Raw genomic sequence first — 25,131 nt, 5'->3', positions numbered from 1 at the left:
AGGTGACACAGTGCTTTCCCATATTCTGTCCCATGCTCTGGCAAAGCACCAGACAGCAGGCTATGGGAGTCAGTGCCCCAGCTCCCTGCAAGGTGGGCCAAGGTTGCTATCCTCATCTTCTAGGTAAAGGAAATGAGGCTCGGGGCTCGGGAAGCCTGTGTGACACCAGACCAGTTACCAACCTCTCTAAACTACGTACAGCTTCCTCACTTGGAAAACTGGAATTACACATTCCACACAGGATCGAGGCGGGGATTAAATACATTAAATCAGATGCTGGCTGCAGGTTGATTCTTTGTTCAGAAAACTAACCTTCCATTCACATGTCTACACTGGACTTTCTGCTGTCATCCCCAAGGGTGCTTTGTGCAACTGGGACTCCACCCATCCTTGGTAGAACTGTGAGGAAGTCCTGCTCATCTGCTCAAACCTCACATCGAGCCCTCCTCCTGCCTGCGGGGCTGAAGGCACACCTGCTTTCCAAGCCCACGGTTGATGGCTGCTGGAAGAGGAGATGTGTGCTTACACCCAGCACATGATGAAGGGCAAGGAGCTACTCAGGTCACTGGAGCCTTGTGCCCACCTAGGGCCACCAAAGAGCCAGGGACACACGGGAAAACAGTGCAGTACTCAGGAAAGGATAAGCGGGATGGTCAGGTTTGTCAGAGTGTGTGTGAGGATGAGGAGAACAGCTAAATCAGCAAGATCAGAGGGGGGATGGACCTGGGGTGACAGCCACCCCTCAGGCTGCCCCACGGGGCAGTGTTGCTCTGTATGAGACCAGAGAGGAGAAATGATGGGTCATTTCCCAACAAGTGAAGTCCTGGTGGATTCTGCTACCCCATAGATGATGTTCTCATTAGTCCAGCAGCCTTCAAAGATGATATGAGAATTCTAGGAAGAGGAAGTTCTCTCCAGTGACTCCGAAGCTCTGAGTCACCTCCCTTTGATCACTCACCCAGTCGCTGAATAATACAGCCAGTCCGCAATGCAACTTAGCATGAAAAAAAGCATGAAAGCCTCAGGGTTGCACCACCAGGATTTCTACTTGGACTCTCTACTCCACCACTCATGAACTGGGTACCCTACTCAAGTAACTTGGCTTGTACGTAAGGCTTATCAGTGAAAAGGGATGGAGGCTACCTACCCCATGGAGTTACTGGGAGAAAACACATAAGGCTCCTAGAACAGCCTGGGGCATCACAATTACCTCATAAGTGTGGCTATTCTAATTGTTAAGAAGAAAAATTTGTCCCATGCTTCCTGTGTGTCCAGTACCATTCCAGGAACTAAGAGAACTGTAGTCCAGAGGCTAAAGGAGTATAAGACACGGACCCTGCCACCAAGAAGTACCTAAGACATATTCCTAAAATTGGGGCCATGTTACAAGACTCAGCGTTTATGGGGTACTACAATTAGCTGCCCAGGGACCCCAAGGACAAGGATTTCTGTGTGTGGATATTATTAATGACTCAAGTACAGTCCCCCAATTCCCCTTGCTGACAGAACCACAGCCTGGCCGATATCTCCTCCTCCTCTGTGGGGCACAGGAATAAGTCATGATCCATCTGAAGCAGTCGCTTTACCCCTTAACCCATTCCCTTGTCAGTGGAGCATGAGGGACCTTTGCTGGAAGCATTGGAGAAAGGCTTACTCAGTGATTCCCAAATGAGATGTGACATGTCTGCACCTGAGACATATGGCAGCCACCTTGGGGCCAAGCCTGAGGGACAAAGCTGATGAGCCAGACATGCAAAAGAGAAAAAGAGGAAGAACCTGGACACCTCTGACCAACTGAGGCCCGAGTCACCTGAGTCTTCTTTGTACTCTTATTGTGCGTAAATGGACTTAGCATGTGAGCCTTCCTACTTAGGTAGGAAGTTCCCAACCCCAGCTCCAGAAAACCAATGCAGAAGGGCGAAGCTCCCTTCCTCTATGGGCTTCAGACCTGTGTATGCACCTCCAGTGCCAACTTAGAGGTCTTAAGTAAAAGAACAAACCCCTTCTCTCCTTTGAGGTACCCAGGGAAGAGCTCAGTCTATGGCAAGAAGAATGCCCCCAACCCAAATAGCAGGTCTCCTGGGAACCTCTCAGTCCAGGAATTCTCCAAGCTTGGCAACTGCAAAGAACCCCAGCCTGCCTGCCTTTCTATCCTGACAAGGGAAGCAGACTCAGGAAAGCTAATGGTAAAGATGACAGCCCCCCAGATGAGCTACTGAGAACAAGGCACGGAACCCACAGTCTCATACTCCTGATGTCATATGGCTTCTCAAGTCTGAGTCAAAGATGCCCCTTAAGAGACATCATCTCTCTCCCTCTCTAGACTACAGAACAGAGTCGCCTAGCAACAGTGTCTCTGAGACACGGCTGAAACAGTCAGCGTGTTCTATTCACTCCATCACCCAAGCATTGTAAAGTCCCGTACCCCTGGGGAAACTGAGGGCAGGAAAGGTGAGGCATATCCAGGAATGAACAGTGGGTTTCCTTCAATGAGGTGACTGCTCCATAAATCTCAGCATCTTTATGTTCCTTGTGCCCTCTTGTGTTGTTACCACCACCACTACCAGCATTATTAAAGTCACTTCAAACTGATATATTCCTCACTGTCTCTTTCCCAGAAAGGATTTGATGTGTGGAATAAGCCCTGTGTGATGGGATCCGGTCTAACCAGCTTCACGTATGTGATCGTATTGAACTCTTATAGTGCTAAGGTGCAGGGAGGGCAGACATTGGCTAGAAAAGGTTTGGAAAAGTGAATATGTCCAAGGCCACAGAGTGGGTAAGAGATGGAGCCAGGAGCCAAGGCTTCCAGATTGAAAAATAATTCAACTGGCTGATGAACTAAGGATGACTAGAAATCAGGAGGTTTCAGGGTGCCACCTCCCCACCTCTGAAAAAACAAACCTCAGAAGCTGCTGTCAGGAGGATACTGTCTCCTCAAGTGTCCCTGATGCTGCTGTCAGTCAGAGAGGTAAGTCTGAGGAAAGGATTGGCTGATGGTGGTCTGCTGCTTGCAGCCATGGGAAGGGGCTAGGACCTGATCCTCCCTTTGCTCTGCATGTGTACCTCCCTGAGATGCTTTCTGAATACAACAAGGCTCCTCCTGTGACAGGAGGGCAGGAAAGGTGTGTGCCCAATCCTGGCATGAGTCCTGACACTCAGAATCAGCTTTCCTGTCCCAATCTTAGTGAGAGAGAGGTGACAGTTTACCTCAAAGCCCTAAAATAAAGCTTGCTTTGAATGAAACTTCTCGGGGACATGATCTTAAGAACTTCACATTTCAATCTAATGGACAACTGATCAACACACTGGCCTTCCAAACTGGCCAGAGAGTCTGAGAAACAGGAAAAAGAGAAAGGAGGGTGGCAGCTATGGAAAGAGGAAGGCAGGTGAGAGGAAAGGCACATGAAGCCTTTGCACATCTTTAGGAGGGCTCCAGGGACCAGGAGGACTGTCTCCCACTCAGCCCCTCATCCCACTCTGGCAAAGCTCCTGTACCCTCCACTTGCATCTTCCAGGGACAGCTGCTCACTGCCTTCAAAGCTGCCTGTATTAGTGGGGGATGGCCTGACCTTTGGAAGTGCCAAGCTGAAATCTTACATAAGTTCCTAGATGTTAGAGTCTTGGACCTGCCTATTGGTTATTTCACACGATTGCCCGTTACTGTCCTCAAACTGCTGTCCTCCCAGCTAATCATCTTCAATTTCATCAACATCCCGAGGTCACTGTGATATCCCTGCCCTCACTCACCTCCCTTCTCACCTTTGGGCAAGTTATCCTTTGGGGAGTAAGATTAGGGAGATGGCATTGCTTTCTTATCGCCCATTATATCACTTTATCTCAACCCCGAGATTGAGCGCCAATTGGCTTCAGAGGGATCAGTTTCCTTCCCTGCCAACCACACTCCTCACCTCCTTGCAAGTGGGTTTTATGAATTATTTCCATTTAACAAACTTAAGGGGCAAAAATCAAGGAAATGAACACTAAGAGGGACACACCTATCAGAACCAGACAAGTACAGAGACAGAGCCCTGGAGACAAACTTCCTGCCTGCTGAGATGGCTCAAATGGGGAGTATTCTTAGGTCTGACACAAGGTCTTCTGCAGGGCGGGAACAGGACAGAAGCTGACAGCTCTACTCACACAGACATGGTTCCAAGCCATGAGCTGAACAGGGCCATGTGCAAGGCCTGAGCTCTCTGTTACTGGACCCCCACAAAGGCAGTGGGACCATCCTGACTCCACAGCTTCCTGTCTCATGAGGGAAAGGATGGGGGTAGAGATGCCAAAGGCTGGGGATTCTGACTGGGCTCTTCTGGGCTCCATCTACTATCACTGGTACTGCCTGGACCCCATAGAGACATGGCCAGGAATATGTGTGGCCTCTCCTGCCACTAGGGGTCAGGTCAGACCCATGCATTAACAATCCCAGTCCCTCAAAGGCTGGGAGAAATTAACCTGACAACTTCCAGCTTGCCGTGGTCCCAGTTCTGTCCTCTCTTGTCCTCTGGTTCTATATGATGAGGTCAATGGAAGGCTGGGCCAGTTTGGTGTTTCTCCAAATATGGCACACACGTGATTTATGCCCATGTCACATGAATACATCAAGCATCGTCCCTTTTTCTTTTCATTTCATTACAGACCACAAAACCTTGTTGTCAACAGCTGGCATGGGCTGAGAATGGCATTTGAGAACAATACTCTGGAGATCAATATCTTTCAAAGATGAATGATGTACAGCTTCTTTATAGAGAAAAAATGTTCTTGCAAGATTCCCAGGAATCTGTCCCCAGACTACCTCGGGCTACAATGTGCCATTCTATGTTCCCTGTCTTATTCCATAGAAACATCTTTTCATTGTGAGTCATTGCTGCAAAAGTTTAGTCTTTATCACTGGAAATTTTTGTATTTTTAAGTTATCATCTAAGTTAAATAAAGAATTTAAAAGGGTTGGTAGAACTGGCAGGGTCCTGAGAAGACCTCCAAGCAGCTCAATTTGAAAGGTCCATAAACCAACAAGTCTGAGTACTGTGGAGGAAAAGCCTCAATCACAGCCAGGGGAACTGAAGCAAGACTTAAAAAAACCACTCCCCCTGCCACAAGGTGCCAGGCAGCACAACCCAGGGTCACTGTGGGTCTGCTTCTTGGAGCACAGACCAGGCCAAGGCCCTCTAAGGTGAGGAAGAGCAGCCTCGGGACAGGTGAAGAGATAAATGATCGAGGCAGCTTTCAGCCCTGAAAATTCTCAATTATGTTCCTGTTTCTCTATTAAGTTACATCAGCCAATAAGACGAAGACTTTGACAGGAAGGAGATTTAACATCCAAGTTTTCTTCTTAGAATCATTTTCAGGTACCATTTCATTCAAGAGGGATCCTATGGAGGTTGAAGGGAACTTGATGAGGAATGCCAACAATTCTAACACCATAACCCTGCCTAATGCACCCATGAAAGGAAAAAAAAGCAAAACTAGAAACAGTTTCTAGAGTCAGAGGCTGAGGACTGGATGAAATGGCCTCCTCAGGCCACTGTCCTATACACCTGTCACTTATATTTAGCTACTGGGCCATCTCATTCATTGGATGCCATGGGCAATGACCACAACCTACAAGCTTCTCCGGATTACAAAAATACTTAAATCATGAATAAACAATCGTTAACTATAATACAGAAAAAGAATCTTGCAAAAATTAAAGCAACAAATGTTTCATTGAATGTGTACAAAATACAACATTATGTTCGCAAATCAGCCTCAGCTCGACTCTGTTAGTCCTACATAAATTACATTTACTGTGTGTTTTGATCTGGAATGTCTCCCAAAAGGCTCATGTGTTGAGGGCTTGGTCCCCAAAGTGGCTATGATCCAAGGTGGGGCTTTGAGGGAAGTGACCATATCATGAGGGTTCTGCTCTCATCAATGAATTAATCCACAGATGGGTTCATACTTGAATGTATTACTGGGAGTTGGTGGAAACTGTAGGAGATGGGGCTCAGTTCAAGGAAGTAGATCACTAGGGGTGTGCATGCCCTGGAAGGGTATATCCTGTCCCCTACCTCTCTTTCCTCTCCCTCCCCCTGCCTGTCTCCTTTTTCTCCCTCTCCATCTTCACATCCTCCCACCAGGCTTCCTGGTAGCCATGAGGTGAGCAGTTTTGTTCCTCCACACCCTCTCCTCCATGCCCACCTCAACACTGGCCCTGAATCAACAGAGCCAGGTGACTGTGGGCTGAAATCTCTGAAACCAAGAACCAAAATAAATCTTTTCTCCTTTAAGTTGATTTTCTCAGGTATTTTATCACAGTGATACAAAGCTGACTAACACCCTATGTGATATAGACCATTTCGACATGCTTAATATGAAGGAGGGCAGAGCTTCCAGAAGAGTCCAGAGCCTTAAAAACATCTCTAAATGGCCCTGCTTATCTGCCTTTCCAGATCCAAGCTCGTTTTCCTATTACCTGGTCGCACATTCACCCCTCCCTCAGCTGGGCTATCCAACCCAGCTCCCTCTTTCCTCCCCTGTTCCTTTTCTCCCTCACCCTTCTTGCATCCCGATCCCCCCAATTTCTCCTACTTTGCCCTGGCTGCCACTGTCCATCAGGACTAAAACAGATGCCCCAGGAATCTCCCACCAGCCTAGGCAAGCAGCTTGGCTCCTTCCCCCACCCTTATAAGGAATCTCAGCATCTGGTTCCAGTGAGGGCCAGCAGAGCCATGCCCTGCCCTCAGCGTTCAAGCCAGGCAATGAGGGATTGACCCCAGGCCTGCCTGGGCCCAGGCAGCGTGGGTGGAATCTTAACAGTCGGAAACTAGGAGGGAGTATCTCATAGCTGTTAAGAGCACCAGACTTTGGAATCTAGGAGACCTGAATTCAACTGTCTCCAGATGACTTGGGACAAATCATTTAGCCTCTTTGAGTCTTAGTTTCCTTATATATAAAACTGTACCTGTAATTATTAAAATTGAGTCTGAATTATTATACCAAAATTATTACACCCATAATAATAGCCTTCCCTACAGGGAACAGAGGGCAGTTGGAGGTTTAAGATAGGATAATGTATATTAAGCTTTCACTTCATGTAATAATAACAGCTTACACTTGTGAACACTTACAGTGTTGTAGTCAATGTTTCTGTGAATTCTCATACAACTCAGACAGTGACCCAATTTATCATCCCTCTATCATTGACAAGAAAACTATAGCTCAGAGACTTTAAAGATCTCGCCCAGAACCACGCAGAGCTAAGATCTGAAAGCAGGCAGGTCTAACCTTAACCTAGACAAAATTCCCCCAAAATGGTAGCTTTATGAACCACTCTCTGATGGGCAATCCAGCAGGACCTGGACCTAAGAATCTGAAAACTTGGTTTGAAACAAGGCTCTACCCTATGGCCTCTCTCAGCCTGTCCCCATGTGTGTTAGTGGAAATAATGAGAAATAACCATCCAGCTGACCACACAGGATTACAGCCAGGCTCAAATCACATGTTGGTTGTGTGTGTGTGCTGTGTGGACCAAGAAGGGCTCATCCAGTACATGACGAGCCTTGTCTGCCCTGTGTGCCAGTTCTGTGGCTGCACAGGCTCCACTTGAATAAGCTCAGCGACACAGAGCTTACTGCTTCCTTTAGCAGCTTGTTCTGATTAAAGAGTTATTCCCTTTGTAGGGTCCAAAGGGACTTGCCTGTATCTCCATCCCACGAGCCCAGCTAGGTCCCCAGGGCCTTGCCAGATGGAAAGAATCACTGCAACACCCCACATCAGCTGCAGGAGACCACTAAGGTTTGTGTTTATATCCTTGCTTCTGCCATCCTGCCCTGGGCACCCTGACCCCAGAAGGAGACCGATGAAAGTGGGAATGTTCTCGATTTCTGCTGGCTTTGGATCTTCTCTGACTGCTCTCTACCTGTCCCTGCTTATCAGACTCCTGGGCCAGGAGATGATCCAAGCCAATGAAGGGTGGAGAAGATGTTGGCTACCCTGACCCCTCACACTCCTATTATCCCTTCTCTATGTAAATATCTAGGATACCCCCCTGGTCCTGTCTCTTCTAGCTGGCCCTAGGGCTTTGGGGCTAAAATCTCCATAGGTTTAGATCACTTCCTTTCTTTGCCTCACCTCTCCCTGTCATAGCAACCCCCAGATACCCCCGTTTCCATACCTTAAAAGACTCCAGGAATCCTCCATGGCCTCCATTCTCAAACTTGTCCTCCTCTGGACCCAGTCCTAGCATGGCCTGTGTGTGAGCATGGAGTTCATCATGAAGGTTGTCCAGGAGGGCGGCCCTTGTCCGGTCCTAGGAGGGAAGAAGGTGAGGGTGGAGGAGCTGGGGCTGACAACAGAGGTGTGCCCTCTCCTTGTGGGTTACAGACACCCAACCTGAGGGCTGTTACTGTGCCACTGCATCCTGGCCAGTGTGGACCTACTGCCAAGCTAGGCTCCATGCTCACAATCACTGCTGTGACAGCAAATGCTCTGGGCGCGCCCCCCTCCCATCTCATTGCTTTGCTCCCTTCTCCCAGGGTCATCCCACTGCTTCCCCGGTTCTACCCAGGTGACTCCCAGCCCAGACATCTGCCCAAGCTCCACATTCATGAACCCACCTGCCCGTGGCTCTTCTCCAGTCAGATGTTCACACCAGGACTGTGCGTGCAGCCTCCAGGGGGCGCATTAGCACAGATGGTGACAAGCTCTTTCAGCAACTCGGCCTTGACAGGCACCCCAGAGCAACAGGTCCTAACAGAACAGTCTCCCAGTCTTCCCCATGTCACCACAGAGCCCAAGCTAAAGGCCTTTGAGACCCTACCATTCCATTTCCCTCCACCTGCACTTCCGGCAAGCCTTCATGTCTTCCTGACTCTAACTCGGAACCACTTCCTCTTATGGTCTCCTTCATCTCAGACTCCTGTTAATTGCTTCTAACTGACCACCCTTCCTGTTCCTTGCCCCCTTCAGCCTGTTCTTCTCACCACTGGCAAAAAAAAAAATCACTCTAATAAGCAAATCAAATGTTCCATAAGAACTTTCTAGTACCCATTGCCTCTAGCTCTCAGCCCTTCTGAATCTGACCCAACCACATCTGCAGCCGAGCCCGCACCACTCCAACCCCCGGGGAAGCCTCTTTCAGTGCATGGCGGACCCCCCAGGGGCTGCCTCCCGGAGTCATGCTCTTTCTCTGAGTGGCCTTCACTCAGAAGTTCCCCATACCTGGAATAACAACCTTTCCTACTCTTGCCTCCTGGCAAAGGATTCATCAGATATTGAGATCCAGAGGCTTCAGAGCCACCCGCTCCAGGAAGCCTTCCCTGAACACACACTCCCAGTGCCCCCCAAGGCGGAAGTAGTTACTGTCCTCTAAGCAGTGCTGGCTCCTCATGGCCTAGGGCTGACACGTTATATTAAAACTGTCTCCCACCAACTTGTGAGCTCTGTAAGGCAAAAACTGTCTTGCTTATCCCTGTATTCCAAGGAACAGAACAAGGCCTGGCATATAGTAAGTACTCAATAAAAGACGGGTGAATGATTGACAGAGCTGGAGTATCCACCAGAAGAAAGTATTCCCATGATGAACCCAGGACCGAGGGCTTAGAAGGGCAAAGATGCTCCCCAACTTGAACAGGCCCAAGAGGAGAGCTCCAAGGGAAGCTGGTTAAGAGCAGGCCAGGAAGACGACCTTTGGAAACTGTGCTCTCACCTCCAACTTGGCAAATTTGTCCGACTTGCAGCAAGCATTCTCGGCATTCGTGAGCTTGGTGAGCAGGAACTCTCTGAACTCTGGGCCCTGGAACAGACAAGATGGTCCAGAACTCTCCTACCCTCAGCCACTGCCAGAGGGCTTCAGTTATAGTCTTAAGCAGGCAGTAAAGGGGATCTGGAAAAGTCCAAGAAGGGGCCCTTCTGACATCTGATCGTTTCTAGCCCATGCCAAGCCACCTGCTAATATGCCATTCTGGAAACCAGCTGGTCCTGAGAAAGCAGCCCTCCATGGGACACTTCCACAAGGAAAGGCAATTCTCACCCAAGGCTCCCTGGACAGAAGCATGGCATAAAAACCCCTCCCTAGACTCCTAGTAGAGTGAAGAATGGGAATCAAGGAGAGGTACTGGGTCATAATATCAACCAAAATATGTTATATGCATGTACAAATATATCACAATGAATCCCGCTTTTTTGTATAATTATAATGTACCAATCAAAAATTAAAATTAAATCCCTCCTCTGGCAGGCAACTCCAGTGTCACACACCCTGATAAATGGCCACCCTAATGTTCCCAGCCCAAATTCTGCCCATTCCAACATTGCTAGGTAGGTCTGGAAACCTGGACTCTTAAATGTGAGAGAAGTAGAAGAGCTTCCTACCTTCTGGAAAACAGGGGGGCTGGGCAAAGGTGGGCCAAAGGCAGGCACATCTTCCCGTGCAGTGACGGAGACCTGAATGAAAGAGTCACATGTGAGCCAGGAGGGAAGAGATCAGAGCTGCCTTTCAGGGAGCCACACTTTTGGGGGGGGGGGGTGGGGAGGGTTACCAAGGATTGAACCCAGGGGCACTCAACCACTGAGCCACATCCCCAGCCCTTTTTTTTTATTATTTATTTAGAGACAGGGTCTTGCCAAGTTGCCTAGGGCCTTGCTAAGTTGCTGAGGCTAGCTTTGAATTCACAATCCTACTGCCTCAGCCTCCTGAGCTGCTAGGATTAACAGGTGTGTCACCACGCCCAGCTAAGCCAATCCACTTACCCTCTCCCCTTCCCAGAATACAAATGAAGTACAGGCCGAGTCATTGCTCCTAGAAGTGGGGCTGGACAGTGAGGAGCCATCCGCATCCTCTCCCCTGCCTTCCTAGGGGGCAGATGCAAGTGTGGCAGAATGACTGGACAGGGCTGATGAGCAGCAGGGACCCCAATTACAACACAATGCGAGTGTCTGGGAGGTGTCATGACTTCATTCAGTTGTGATGTTCTTCCCGTGGAGAAGATGCAGGGAGAGTTATTACCCCCGTTTTCATGATGAGGAAACAGAAAGCCAGAGACATGAAGTGAGCCCCACAAAGTCACACAGGTGATTAGTCACAGAGAGAAACAAAGGTTCCAGATCTCTCCTGATCAGGTCTCTAGTTCTTCCCCACCATACTGTCTCCCAAACCCAGCCATACATCAGACTCACTTCCAGTGTTTACAAAGTAAATGCAGATTATATGAGAAGCTCAGGATTCCTGGGAGGCTTTGTATAGCCAATGGACCTGTGTCTGGGAGCCCTGGCCCCATACACAGGGTCAGCCATTCTGGCTGAGGCTTGTCCTAACAGATCTCCATGGCCCAGGCTGAGAATTAAAAGTGGGGGATGTCCAGGCTTGGGCCAGCCTCGGTGATATCTAACTGCAGAGCAAGAGTATTCAGGTGCTCTGCATGGAGGGTGCCCATGATCGGGGCAGGTCCCCTCCCTCACCCCCTCTGAGTGTAGGTGCCCTGGTTTCACCTGCTCTCAGCCCCAGAGGCTGCAGGGCTCTCGGGACACTGCCTGCTCCTTTGCCTCAGCAGCCACTGACGTGAGCAGACCCTGGCCTGCCGCCAGCCCCCCTGGCCTGTGAACTAGGGCAGATGCAAAGAGCCTGCCAGACCGGGCGAGCAGGCAGCCCGGAGCAGAGCCAAGGAAAGGCCCTGCCAGGGTCCAGAGGGGAGGAAGCAGAGAGGGTAGGTCAATAGTGGCTTTCTCTCCCCAAACTCAAGTCTGTCTGCACAGCCCAAATTTCTGCGTCAGGAAATGGTATGTGTTCACCGACATGATTTCTGGCTGAGCTCCAGCTACCAAATACAGTTCCCTACTACTACCCACCATGCACTGGTGGCCCAAGTCAAGAATTCTACCCACAGAGCCAGAATTTGGACTGGGCTACACACATCCGGGATACCTGGGACAAAGGAAAGAAGCAGGCCCAGTGGCCCCCACCCTACCTGGTCCCCCTTCCTTCTAGGGCCTGCATTAGAGTGGTCTGTGCTGACAGGGTGTTTTCAGATATGCCTTAAATCCAGATACCCTTAAAACTTCTCCTAACAGAGAAGCCCACTGCAACAGTGGTCAGAAACACAGGGGACAGGGGCAGGAGCCTCCCTGGTGACATCCATTCATCTTTCATTCTCAGCCTGTCCCCCTCTTGACCCCATTCCAATGAGACAGCCTGGTCTCTGTGGTTCCCTCCTCTTGGGGATGTTGCTTCTGAAAGCAGAAGTTGCCTGAACATAGCCCCTCCTCCCCTTCCTGTTTCTAAATCCAGAGGTCACAGAGGCTGCAGGTGCCCTGGGGAAGAGCATCTTCAAGGCTGGAAAGCGGAAGAAGCTCAGGCGTAGAGGTCAAGAGGATGCACCAGGGAGGTGCGGATCTGAGCACTGGAAACCTGACAAAGTCCCCATGCCCAGGTGTGGCCTGCCGCCTTAGAGGGCTGTTTAAGCAACAAGAGTTGGGATGGGAAGGGGAGGGCTTCCCCAGTGATCTGCTCCACAGAAGATTCCTGAAACCCTCGCTGGACTTCAGAAAGGGGGAGGTGACCCTAAAGAGGAGGAAGGAGTCCTACTGATGGCTGAGCTAGAGTTTCCTTCTAATCTGGTGAGATGGGAACTAAATTCCTACCTAAAAATATTCCCATGTGACTTTTGCACACCTGAATTTGTGGAATCAATTTCCCACCGGCTCTGATGGCTTCAGACAGACTGAGCAGAAATTTCAGCTCCATGGCACCCTGGCTCTGTGGCCTCAGCCTTAAATGGCCTAAGCTCTGAGCCTCAATCTTCTCTCTATAACATCAGACTAATAAGAGAAAGTGCTGGAAGGAGCTCACAGGGCACCTAGTCCAACTTCCTCATTTCACACGGATAGAAACTGAGGCCCAGAGAGGGAAGGAACTGACCCAAAGTCACACAGTAATCAGAGTCAGGGCCAGAACAAGAACCCCAGTCTACTTTGATTGGGGACCTTCCTTGCACATTTCCACTTCCATCCTTCCCACCTCTTCTTTCCTGTAGCTCAGGCCTTCTGGACTCCTTGCTCAGTCCCTAAGGAATTCCCCCCTCCTTTGCAAAGCCCCTAAGCCTTCAGGGGTCAGCTAGGGTCCCATTTCACCTGGACACCCTGAGGGGTCCAACCAGGTTTTCCTCACAGCCCACATATCACCCAGGCTGCTGCTGGGGTGCAGGTAGGCAGCATACTGGGGAGGGCCTTGGAAGGCTGGTCTCTCTCCTGCCCTCTGCCTCTCTGGCTCCATTCCCACCAGCAAATCCAGCAGGCAGATGAAATACAAGGTGAAGATTCCTTGTCCCAAGGGCTTGGCCCTGCTCCTCTGCAACTCTGCACTTTTCTGAAGACAGTGCTTTGCCCTGGATCCCAAACTGTGACTTGAAAAACTGGGTAAAGACTCCCAGCACCGAAGCTAGAGGAGAGTGGTGGCTTCTGGATCTCTGGTTTTTCTCTGTATGGATGCACCCCTACACTAAGCTCTTGGGAAAGTGAAGCAATCCAGGGACTGGGGGTGTAGCTCAGTGGCAGAGCACTTGCCTAGCATGTGTGAGGCACTGGGTTCAATCCTCAGCACTGCATAAAAATAAAAGTATTGTGTCCATCTATAACTTTTAAAAAAATTTTTTTAAGAAAGTAGAGAAGCCAGTTATCTGAGCTCCATCTTCTATAAGGAATAAAAAGCAAATATTAAACGTCCACAAGAAGCCATCAGACAAGCCACATCCAGATGACTTTCTTTCCAGACTTTCTTTCTCCACAGCTCTTCCACCTTGGTGGGCTGTTAAAAGAACCAGTTGGTTATCTGAGCTGCCCAGTGGCTGAACTACACTCACTGGCTCCTCCATCCCTTGTCTAGGGTCAGCCAGGACCTGCAGGGCAATTCTGCATGTCACTTCCTTGTTCCCCACCCCAGCATGATGCCAATGGCACATGATGGCACCCGGTGGGGCACTGAATGAGTAAATTCACTTTCCCCGACAAATTCATCAAGCAGCTGTGACAAGAATGCCCATTTCAGTCAAAGCAGGTGACCCCACAGCTTTCTAGGAAATGGCCACACCACGGCTGCTCCAACTTTGCAGCTAAGATTACTCAACGCCAGAGAAACATAAACATGCCCATGTAAGGAAATCAGCTCATCACAACAGGAGGGATTTGTTTTTTGTTAGCTTTTTCTTTTCTTTGTTTCTTTTTTTTTTTTTTAAGTCTCACATTTGGTTTTAAATTTCAGTGGGAATTTTGCACTCAATACATCTATGTTTGCACTGATGTAAGAGTAACATAACCGTACCTACCAAAATTAATATTTATAAAGATGGCCATGACATGCTATGGCAGAGAACCCAAGGAATCAGCACTGACCTAAGTTATTATCTAGGAAATATTTCCAGGCCTCATTATCTCCCGTTAGCAATGACAGGCTCATTTCTTCTCCTCTTCCAGAGAATGATGGTTCCCAACATTTTTTGGAGCAGGGAGCCCTATGAGAATTTGATCTGGGGCCTCTCTTCCCAGAAAATGCAGAAAAGTGCACCAATAGCAGTTAGTGCCAAGGCACTGAGAAGGGAAGGCGGGTGGCTGGGAGTAGGGAGGGCATGTCATGCCAAGACTACCTGATACCTTAAAAACCCTGCCTCAGCCTCTCTCCCTCAGGTCCCATACCCCTGGAACCACCATGACATGGTGAAAATGCTGTCCGGGAGGTCAGGATTGTTACTCATGGACAGGAGGAAGGCAGCCATCAGGAGTGGGTAGAGGAGGGCTGTCAGAACAATGGGTTGCTCTGTGTCTGCCCCATTCCCACTAGTGAAGACCATGAGTCCATCTTCCCTGCCACTCACTGGCCAGGACACTTAACAGGGGTCTTGCATCCCTGCCTCCCTAAAGTCTTCAAGTTGAGATCACCCATGGGTCTAGAATGGCCAGACCAGAGGGCCAGGGTCTACCACGCCCATGCCCCCTTTCTCTTTCTTCCCTCTGTTTGCTACACCTTTCCCTTTTCCTGACGTCCTCTCCACTCTCACCTTCTCCCCTCGCGTTCTGCCATATTCTAGCCCAGGACATCACTGCATTCTAAATATGACATTTCGGGCTTCTGGACCCTCAAGTTGGAAGCTGTAGAGCCTGCAGGCAGCAAAATGGGTGGAACAACCTGGAAGGTGCTTTCCACCAAGAGTCTAGCTTCAGACCCCAGCAACCTGGCAACTCACGGAACTCCAATACTGTTGACAACTTGTGACTTTTGATGTTGTGAGTCCACAAAATGCGGGGAGGCATCTGGGCAGTGACTGTCTCCAGCCAGGCCTACCCTTACCTTGTAAGATGGGGTCTCTGTGCCTGGGCTCTCGACCTGCACAACAATGTAGGCATGTAAGAAATTGGAGGCAATCATATCTGGGACGAATGGTGTATTTTCTTCTTGGAAGATGATGGCCACAATGTCGTTCCCAATGTGTCTCTTTCTCTGGAGCTAAACAAAAAGTATTCCATCATTACAAGCCAGTAAGGAACATCCTGAAAACAGAAAAATCTGTATAAGAAATTCCCCATAAGTTTTTCCTTGGTATGTAAACCCTACAGCTCTGAGACCTAGCTCTCCAGGGAGCTTCTTTCAATCCTTAAAAGCCACCAGTAAGAAAAGAACGGGAAAGATGCCCAAGTTGTTAGGTAGCAGCCAGTAAGCATGTTTCTGAGCTTGATGGTGTGCCAAGCCCTAACTCAGGACCCAGGAGAAAATATTTAAAAGGTAAGGCGGGAGCCCGGTGCAGTGGTACATGCCTACAATCCAGTTATTCAGGAGGCCAAGGCAGTAGGATCACAAATTTGAGGCCATCTTTGGAGACCTACCCCCACCCCGCAAAAAAAGGAGGGGGTCGGAGGGTGAAGGCTGGTGATGTAGCTCAGAGGTAGAGCAACCCTGGGTTCAGTACCACACACAAAAGAAGAAAAATGGTGAGGCTGGGTCTGGCCCCAGGAGAGCTGTAATTGATCTAGGCAGAACCACCTGAGAACCCTAACAAAGCTGCCAGTCAGCAAGTGCTAAGTTGGCTGCTGCACATGAAGTGCCTCACAGCTCTGGGGATAGAGAGGCAGGATAATCTAAGGGCCTGCTAGCAACCTGAGAAGGCTCCCTGGAAGAGGAGATGATGTGGGGAGTCTGGATAGAAATGTGGATGGGAGGTGGGGCCGGATGAGTGGGTGGTGCATTACACCAGAAGAGAGCTAGCCATGCTTAAAGGGGCTCTGGTCACCTGGCTGTAAGAGGGGAATAGAGGACAGAAACCCAAACCTGTCTTGGTTTCCTTAATGGTGACAGGTGCTTTTGGTCACTAAGCACCTACTGCGTGTGATTTTGGTCACTAAGCACCTACTGTGGGTCAAGAACTGTGTTGGGCTATTCACGTGCATGATTTCAAATGCTAAAGTCCTCCTGTACACCTACACATTTGTTCCTTCATTAGGCACCTACTATATGCAGGCCCTATGCTCATCCCTTTTATATGGAGTTTCTCATTTACTGAGCATCTGCCATATCCCGGGCACTGTGCTGGGCACTTTTATGCAAATTATCTCATTCCACACATACCCTCCCATTTCTTAGGGAGAGAAAAACTAATATTTATTCAGTCCCTGCCAAGAGCCAAGCTCCATGCCAAGGTACACTTCCCAATTAACATATGTCAGACTGAAGTGGCCTGCGAGAAAAAGCCCCAGGCTGGGGCAGCAGGTGAGGGGAACCAGGAGGGAGCAGAGACTGAAGGTGACACCGAGAGAAAGCCCACTCTGGATACAAAAGGAATCCTGCTCCCATTTGTTTCTGGAACATTCAGTCGTTATTTGAGAGCCAAATCATAATTTCATTTGCCAATTTCCTTTTTCTCCTAAGAAGCCAGCACTATGTTTACAATTTTACCTCTCTGCTCCCTCTCAGTTCCCTGCTCAGAAACAAATAGGTCAGAGTTTGGGCAAAGACCCATCTGCCCTTCTTGTTTTCCCAGAGACAGAAAAGGGACCAAAAAGGGCTGAAGCATTGCGACCTCCAAGATCAGCTGCTTTTCAGAGGGAAGGCTCTCCCCAGAGACGTGTGGCTGTCAAAACAGCAAACATGAATGAGCATGAGCGAATGCTAGTAACACACGTCCATGGGTACTGGCTGAATTACTGCCCACAGGCAGGTGGGCAGAGCGAGGAGGGATGTGGGGGGGTCCTCATGCAGTAAGAGCTCCAGGGCAGCAGGGAGGCAAAAAGACTAGTGGCCCGGGTAAGGAACAGCTGTTATAAGGAGAGCGGCCACATGCCAGGCATCCACTGCAGCAGCCTTATATTCAGAAACTGTTATGTGACCCCCATAACAGCTCTCTGACATAGAGCTGCTGTCCCCATTCTACAGAGAAGAAAAATTAGGCAAAGGTAACCAGTTGCCCAGAGTCACACACCTCTAAGTGGCTCAGCTGGTTTCAAGACTCCACCTGCAGATGGGGTCATGCACCCTTTATCTCCACCCTAGATGATCAGGATCACAGGCTCTGCCTCCAGCTCAGCCCCTCCCTGACTGTGAAACCTTAAGGAGGTGTTTTTTTGTTTGTTTGTTTGTTTGTTTGTTTGTGCTGGGAACGGAACCCTGGACCTCCTCATAAGTCCCCACTCTAGAACTGAGCTACACCCTCAGCCCTCAAGAAAGTCTCTTAAGGGCCTGCCCTTGGACTGCAGTTTCCCCAGCTGTCAAAGAGGGAATCCCAGGAGCACTGGCCTGCCTCCTGCACTGGATTGCTGAGGTGCCACCCTGGTGAGACAACACAAGAGAACAGGCTGTGACCCGGGATGCTGAACAGATTGTCCTCTTAGTTACACAAATGAAAGCCCCCTGACCATCCCCCAGGCAGGTCAGCCCAGGAGCTGGGCCTTCAAGGGGCATACCCAAGCGCCCAGAATCCTCCAAAACCAGGCTACCTGTTGGGCATCACCCTCGGTGAATGGCAGCTTTGTGGAGACGTGAAACATGATCTCCCGGTCCCGGAAGGTTGTGTACACTGACTCCACCCCTGTCTGTCCGTGGGTCACATCCAGGCCTCCTCGGAAACTGTCAGTAAAACAGGGCAGGAGCAGGAGAGAAAGAGTGAGGGGAAGCAGGCAAAGTGGTGCAAACTCCCCTAAGGTTATGAGGCAGCTGGAGGGTAGATGGAAGAGTTGAGGGAGGAGGTGAGGGCAAAGGAGAGAACAAGGTGGGGAGAGCAGGGAAGGGTGTTCTTCTGAGAAGACTAGCCTGGAGTTCTAACCAGACATCTGTTGTCTAAATAAAAAGGTAAAACCTCCAACCCAAGCCTTGTTGTGTCCCCCATGCACCACTGGTCATGTGGGGAAGGGAGGCCTTTTGTCCAAGATCCCAGACAAATGTCCATCCCAGCTGCCAGTGGCCCCCAAGGCTGGGCACAGCCTTTTGCTCTCTGCAAGGCTATATCCAAATCATCTTCCCAGAGCCAGGGCAACCAGCCACCCTGCTGGATGATGGTGAGCCCCACAATGGCATCTGGAGTCAGCCAGGAGAGATGACAGATGCTTGGCTTGTACCTAGCTAGTCCCTGATGTAGAGGCCCAGCTGCAGCAGCACCCAACTTAGGATATCCAGGAAGGTCCCTTCTCAAGCTGCATATTCTTAGGCAGGAAAAAAAAAAGCATGGAGGAACTAGGTGGGCTTCCAAGATCTGTCCCTTCTGCCTTTACAGAATAATAGCTGCTAGCCCTGGACCACATTCTTCAGCAAGGGGAAGAAAATGCAGATGCAAGTTCCCTAAAGAAAATGAAATAAGATGGTCCCTGGACGTCAATATCCCAGTACTTACTACCAGGCAGAAAATGTGCTCAGCCCAGTGTGGCAAAAAGGATGCTGGATGGGCTGGTGGACATTTCAGGTTCTAAATCTGCTTCTGGCGCTAAGTCAGCTTATGACCTTGGGCATATCACTTAATCTTTCCAGGTCTCAGTTTCCTTTTTCTATAACATGAAGGGATCTTTCTGGGATTAGTATAATGTATTTCATCCATTCTATGACCCATGATTTTAGCATTTTAATATCACCAAAATCAGGATACCTCTTATAGTGATGCTATCTCAAAGTCCACAAAAGTCGGCAAAATCAGAACAGTAACAATAATGATGACCAGTGTGTGGCACTAGCCTAACTGTTCCAAATGCATTCACTATTTTAATCCCCCAACATCCTTGTGGGGTCAGTATTTTATTTCCCTTCTTACAGATGAGGTAACTGGAGCTTGCCAAGGTAAAGTCACTTGCCCAAAGTCTTAGAGCTAGTGGGCGACAGAGCTGGGATTTTAACACAGGTGACTTCGAAGAAGAAAAAATATTAAGAAAAGGGAGAAAGGGAAAAGAGGAAGAAAGCAATTGTTGAACACCTACTGCATGCCAGGCAATTGGGCTAGGTGTTTTTACATATGATGTTTGTAGCGCCCGCTATTTTCACTCCTGAGGTGGGAGAGGGGTGTGAATTCTAGGACCCACAGCCACACACCAAGTTCGTGGCTGGCCAGGTCTGAAATATTCCCAAATGTTGCTTTTGCCAAGGAAAACCAAGAGCCAGAACCTTCCAAGCAATAGCACCAATATTTAATCTTTCTGTCCACTTAAAGACCCATACACTGATGCATAGACTCCTCCTGGGATGGGGAGATTATATTTACATGGATTCTTAATTACCCACTCTTTATGTATTATCTGAAAGGGGTCATTTCCTTCCAAATTGCACAGGGAACTCTTGCCTGGCGGGTGAGAGGTAGGAAAGGTGGATTCATTTCATTCACAGTCTGAGTCAAATGCAATTAGGAAGGAAAATCTCAGAGGAAGCATTCCCAGCACACATCCTAAAGCCAAATGCCAATGCCTTTCAGATAACCTGCCATGCTAATTATCCCTTGGACCACTGATTCTTTAGGAATGCAGATAAGTGAGGGTTGATCAGATGCTGAAAACAGTCTCATCTTCCTTGGGTGTGGTTTTAACTCTCACATGTGCTCCTTGAGGACTGAGCTGTCTGCCCCTGGCTCTTCTGCTAGGGCCTCACCAATGGGACTACAGCAATCCCTTGGCTAAAACTCACCCTTTAAAGTCCTGCAGCGTGATTGTGTCCCCTAGCAGATCCAAGAACTCCTTGAAAGCAGGACTCTCTTCATTGTTCCCAAATAGTTCCTCCTCCAGGGTCTTAAAGAGAAACAGGAACAGAAGTTTAAAAAACACCATCTTGGTGCCAAAAGAAGGGCTGCCACATACCTGGTCCCTTTATTTCTTCTTCCCTGACTCCCAATACATTTCACCACAGCCATCCTCAACTGAAGGATGAGCTAATGGAGAACCACTCCACAGAGCTGGATCCTAGCAGCTGGTTAATGAGACCTTTCTATTTGAGCAAAAGTTAGTACAAAAGGCAAAACTAACGCAAAGAGTTCTTAGACCTGATACCAAAAACATGATCCATTAATGAAAATTTGGTAATTGGACTCCCAACAAAGAGCTAGTATCAAAAACATAGAAAGAACAATCATAACACAACAGTACTCAAAAACCACAATGAGATACCACTTCACACCCACTACGATGGCTATGATTAAAAAGGAAAGACAACAAGTGTTGGTAAGGATGTAGAGAAATCAGAACCCACATAAATAGCCAATGGGAAGAGAAAATGGTGCATCTACTTTGGAAAACAGTCTGGCAGTTTCTCAGAAAGGCTAAACATAGAGGTACTATATGACCACAATTCCACTCCTAGGTGAGTAACCAAGAGAAATGAAAACATATGACCACACAAAAATTTGTGCGTGAATGTTAATAGTAGTGGCATGTAACATGTCCCCAAAGTGAAATAACCCAAATATCTATCAATAAACGGATTTAAAAATGTGATATATTCATACCATGGAATATCCAGCCATAAATAAGGAACTCTTGCAAAAGGTACAGACTCTTACAAAAGGTACTTTCTATTCACAGGGATAGAAAGTAGATTAGTGGCTGCCAGGAACTAAAGGTAACAAGGTGGGAGAGTCACTTTGGAAAGTGATGAAAATATCCCAGAATTAGACTGCCGTACCACTGTGTGATTACACTATAAATCACTTGATGAAAATACAACTCACACGCTTCTGTGAATTACACGGCATGAGAATTATACCTTAATAAAGCTATTATAAAGAAAACTTAAAACTCAACAGTATGAGAAAATGGTCAAAAGAACAGACATTTCACCTAAGAGGATGCACAGATGGCAAACAAGCACATGAAAAGATGTTCAACATAGTTAGCCTCTAGAGAAATGCAAATTAAAACTATAATGAGATATCATAACACACCTATCAGAATGGCTCAAATTAAAAAAAAAATAGTGACAACACCAAATCTGGCAAAGATATAGAGAAATTGGATCACTCATACATTTTTTTGGTGGGAACAGCCACTCAAGAAGAGCTTGGCAGTTTCCTACAAACTAAACATATAATTACCATATACAACCAGCAATTGTGCTCCTAGGCATTTATTCCAGAGAAATGAAAACTTGCATTCAAATGAAACTAAAAGCTGTATACAAATGTTCATAGTAGCTTTATTCCTCATAGCCAACACCTGGCAACAACCCAGATGTCCTTCAATGAATGAATGGTTAAACAAACCCTAATGCAGCCAGACATGGAAAACTACTCAGCAATAAGAAGGGACAAACTAGTGACACACTCAAGAACTTGGACAAATGCTACTGAGCAGAGAAAAGCAACCCCAAAAGGCTACGTACTGTATGACTCCATTTGTGTAATTTTTTGGAATACAGTTTTTGAAGCTGGAGAACAGATCAACGCTCTGCAAATGGCTAGGGGCTAGGGACCAGAGTGAGGGAGGAGAGGAGAGGTGAGAGGGAGGTGAGCATGGTGATAAAGGAAAATAGGAGAGAGCCCTGTGGTGACAAAATTCTTGTTTCTTGACTATGGAACCTACAGGTGGATAAAATGACACAGAACAAAACAGATCAAATACACATGCACACGTGCATGCACACACACAAATGAGTACCTGTAAACTGGGGATATCTGAATACTATCTGTGGATATCTGAATAATATCTGAGGATTGTGTCAATGGTTGTGATCTTGTGCTGTAGTTGTGTAAGACCTTGACCTTGGGGAAAACTGGGTAAAAGAGACATGAGCTCTTTCTTCCAACTACATGTGAATCCACAAATATCTAAAATTAAGAAGTGTAACAATTGCTGGATACAGTGGTGCACACCTGTAATCCCAGTGGCTCGGGAGGCTGAGACGGGAGGATCTAGAGTTCAAAGCCAGTCTCAGCAATGGCGAGGCACTAAGCAACTCAGTGAGACCCTGTCTCTAATAAAATACAAAATTGAGCTGGGGATGTGGTTCAGTGGTTGAGTGCCCCTGAGTTCAATCCCTGCTACCCCCCACCCCAAGAAAAGAAGTTTAACAATTAAAAAATACATTATAAAAAAGGCAAAGCTGAAAACAGTAGCAAGCTCTGCAAATGGTGTTAGGCTTTAACAACTGACTAACCCTATCTGATGAGCAACTTGTTACTACTGTTTTCTGCCCACAGCAGCAGGACCTGCAAACAGCTGAAGGCTCTGCAAACAGCCATGGACTGCAATGAATGGCTTCATATAAAAAAAAAAAAAAATCAGTGTGTCCAATCACTTCAAGGACAGTCTCCCATAGGCAATTCTTTAATAACTCCTTAATGTCCCCTATTTTGGGGGGCAGTGCTTGAGATTGAACCCAAGTCTTTGATCATGCTAAACACGTGCTGTACCACTGAGCTACACCCCCAGCCCCACTTAGGCCTGCTTTGTAACTAATAAAAGCAGACCTCAGATTCCAAGTCTTCAACAGGCAACAGAATCTAGTAGGTTTCAGTAACTCTACTTGTTCGTTAATAGTATTTCCTCTTAGAATTACTTTGATTTCATGGCAAGTGATACTGGTTTTCCAATTAGAGGAGTGTGATCTAGAATTTCCTTTAAAAAAAATAAATGCACTAAGGGCTGGGGTTACAGCTCAGTGGTAGAGCATTTGCCTAGTTTGAGCAATGTCCAGAGTTCAATCCTTGGTACCACCAAAAACAAATAAATAAAAACACTTTAGTTTAAAAAAAAAAACTTTATAAGAAAAAAAATTTAGTGGTTAATAGTAGGGGTGTGTTAAAAATTTTAACAGTGGCCTCTGGTGAAATAAGTGCCATAAATGTAGATCCTAAATGTGGTCTGTGAATATCAGAAGTTTTGGAAACACAGCTTTCTAGCAGGTGTCAGCAAACTATGGCCCATGGGCCAAGCCTGGCCCACTTCTTTTTTTTAATCAATAAAATTTTATTGGAACATGGCCAGGCCAACTCATTTACATATTGTCTTTGGCTGATTTTGCACAATAAAAGCAGTAGGGTGGTAGTAACAGAGACTCCAAGGCCCATAAAGTTTTAAAAATCTATTATCTGGATCTTTAATGAAAAGTTTGTTGTTCACCAGTCTTTAGCATGGCATGAAGACATTGCAACTCCAGCCAAGCATCCTGTTTGTCCTGGGTCATGGGGTCTGAGTGTGAGAGCTGCTGCTTCAGGGAAATCTACATCTCCTACCAAGAAAACAACTCATTGTAGGTTCCGGGGCATGCACCTCTTGTCCAGGATTCACACCTTGTCTGGTATTATTAGCATTGTCATTATTTTTATACTGGCCTTGAGCTTGACCATGTACTCAAGGAGGGGATCTTAGTCATCGCCATGTCTCCCACAGTGCTTAGCACAGTACATGACACACAGCAGAGTTGGGTGAAGCATATTTATATCCAAAGACCAGCACAGGGTTTTTATGCAACAAATGTTCATATTAAATGTCCCCCAGCTGTAGGTTTGCAAAACAACAATCTGACTAGATTTAAAAAAAAAAAAAAAAAAAACAGAATTTTATCTTCCTGGCTTTTTCCCCCGCAGCAGCAGCAGCAGGTACACAAACAACACAGAGGCTCCTTCTCAGAGGTGGATGGCTAATGTTCAGTAATTATAACTTTGCTGGAACATTGGGTTGTAATCACCTTAAGATCTGTTTTGGTAAATTTCACAAGCAAAGAACTTTAATTAGGGGGGTTACATTAGCCAAGTTGTAAGAAATAAAAATGTAATATGTGAAAATAATGAGAGTGGCTACCTGAATAATCTCCCTTAAATTATAAGATTCATCAGTGTTGGTCTTTCAGATCCTAACTCTTCACATAATTATAGTGTTTTGAAGCAAACACATGTCTCTTGTGGTCTAATATCTTTAGATGAGGAAATCAGCCATCATCCGGCCAAGAAAGATTGATATGCAAAAAAAAAGATAAAATTGGAGGACATTATAAAGCTGCCCTTAGCAGCACCAAAATTTTCATTTGTTCATTAATTCATATAACAACTGAGTGTATTTATATAAAGTCACCATGCCAGTCTCTTGGATGACACAAAGATAAGATGCAGAAACTTCTTCTCATAGAACCTAGGTGAGGAGACCAGCATGTCCATCTGACTGTCTTGCCAGGATGTTAGTAAATGTTCATGGTAAAAAACAGGAAATATGGGAAGTTTGTGGTCAAATAAGCATGGGAAGTAATGGGCTCAAGAAAATTAAAAAAGAATTTTTTTACCTTGGGGGTTCTGAGAGCCTTTAAAATGTTCCTACATCCAGATACCCCTTGCTCCAAGTCATTTGCTCACAGAATACTTCACCAATGTCTCATGGAATCACACTCTGAGAAACATTATTTGGGCCAATTAACTCCAAAGCTATAAGTGAGTGCTACAAAAGACAGAGGAGGGTAACAGTGGTGGGCCAGCTTTCCAAAGGAAGAAATTAAAATTCTGGGGCTTGCTAATTTCCATGGTGTAAATACTTCCATGGCTGATTTCAAGCTACCAACATGATATCACTGAACACAGAGTTGGGAAGAGATGCCCATAACTGATTCCAGCACAAAGCTGAAGTTTAGAGAGAAAAAGCTAATTCCCAGCTGGGAGAATAGTGAGCAAGAAGAGATAAGATTATGCTAATCTGTTCACTCTACCTAGTTTGGTTTTTCTG

At 47.3% G+C, this 25,131-nt stretch overlaps 1 protein-coding gene across 10 annotated transcripts in view; it reads right to left on the bottom strand.

Annotated features, from left to right (window-relative positions):
• The window catches only part of Rap1gap2 (RAP1 GTPase activating protein 2), a 208,584-nt gene that overhangs the window by 15,352 nt on the left and 168,101 nt on the right, over positions 1–25,131 (bottom strand). For all 10 annotated transcript variants that reach the window (XM_058580094.1, XM_058580099.1, XM_058580093.1 and 7 more), the window contains 6 exons: positions 20,117–20,217; positions 17,956–18,085; positions 15,320–15,475; positions 10,357–10,428; positions 9,692–9,778; positions 8,159–8,293 (listed from right to left, as the gene is read on the bottom strand). In XM_058580094.1, coding sequence (XP_058436077.1) covers positions 8,159–8,293; positions 9,692–9,778; positions 10,357–10,428; positions 15,320–15,475; positions 17,956–18,085; positions 20,117–20,217 — 681 coding nt within the window. The remainder of the gene's footprint in view (positions 1–8,158; positions 8,294–9,691; positions 9,779–10,356; positions 10,429–15,319; positions 15,476–17,955; positions 18,086–20,116; positions 20,218–25,131) is intronic.

Source organism: Marmota monax, unplaced genomic scaffold (genome assembly GCF_021218885.2).
Source record: "Marmota monax isolate L192 unplaced genomic scaffold, Marmota_monax_Labrador192_F-V1.1 WCK01_AAM20220418_F8-fsc00138, whole genome shotgun sequence".
Taxonomy (NCBI): domain Eukaryota; kingdom Metazoa; phylum Chordata; class Mammalia; order Rodentia; family Sciuridae; genus Marmota; species Marmota monax.
This window is presented reverse-complemented; position numbering and strand designations above follow the sequence as displayed.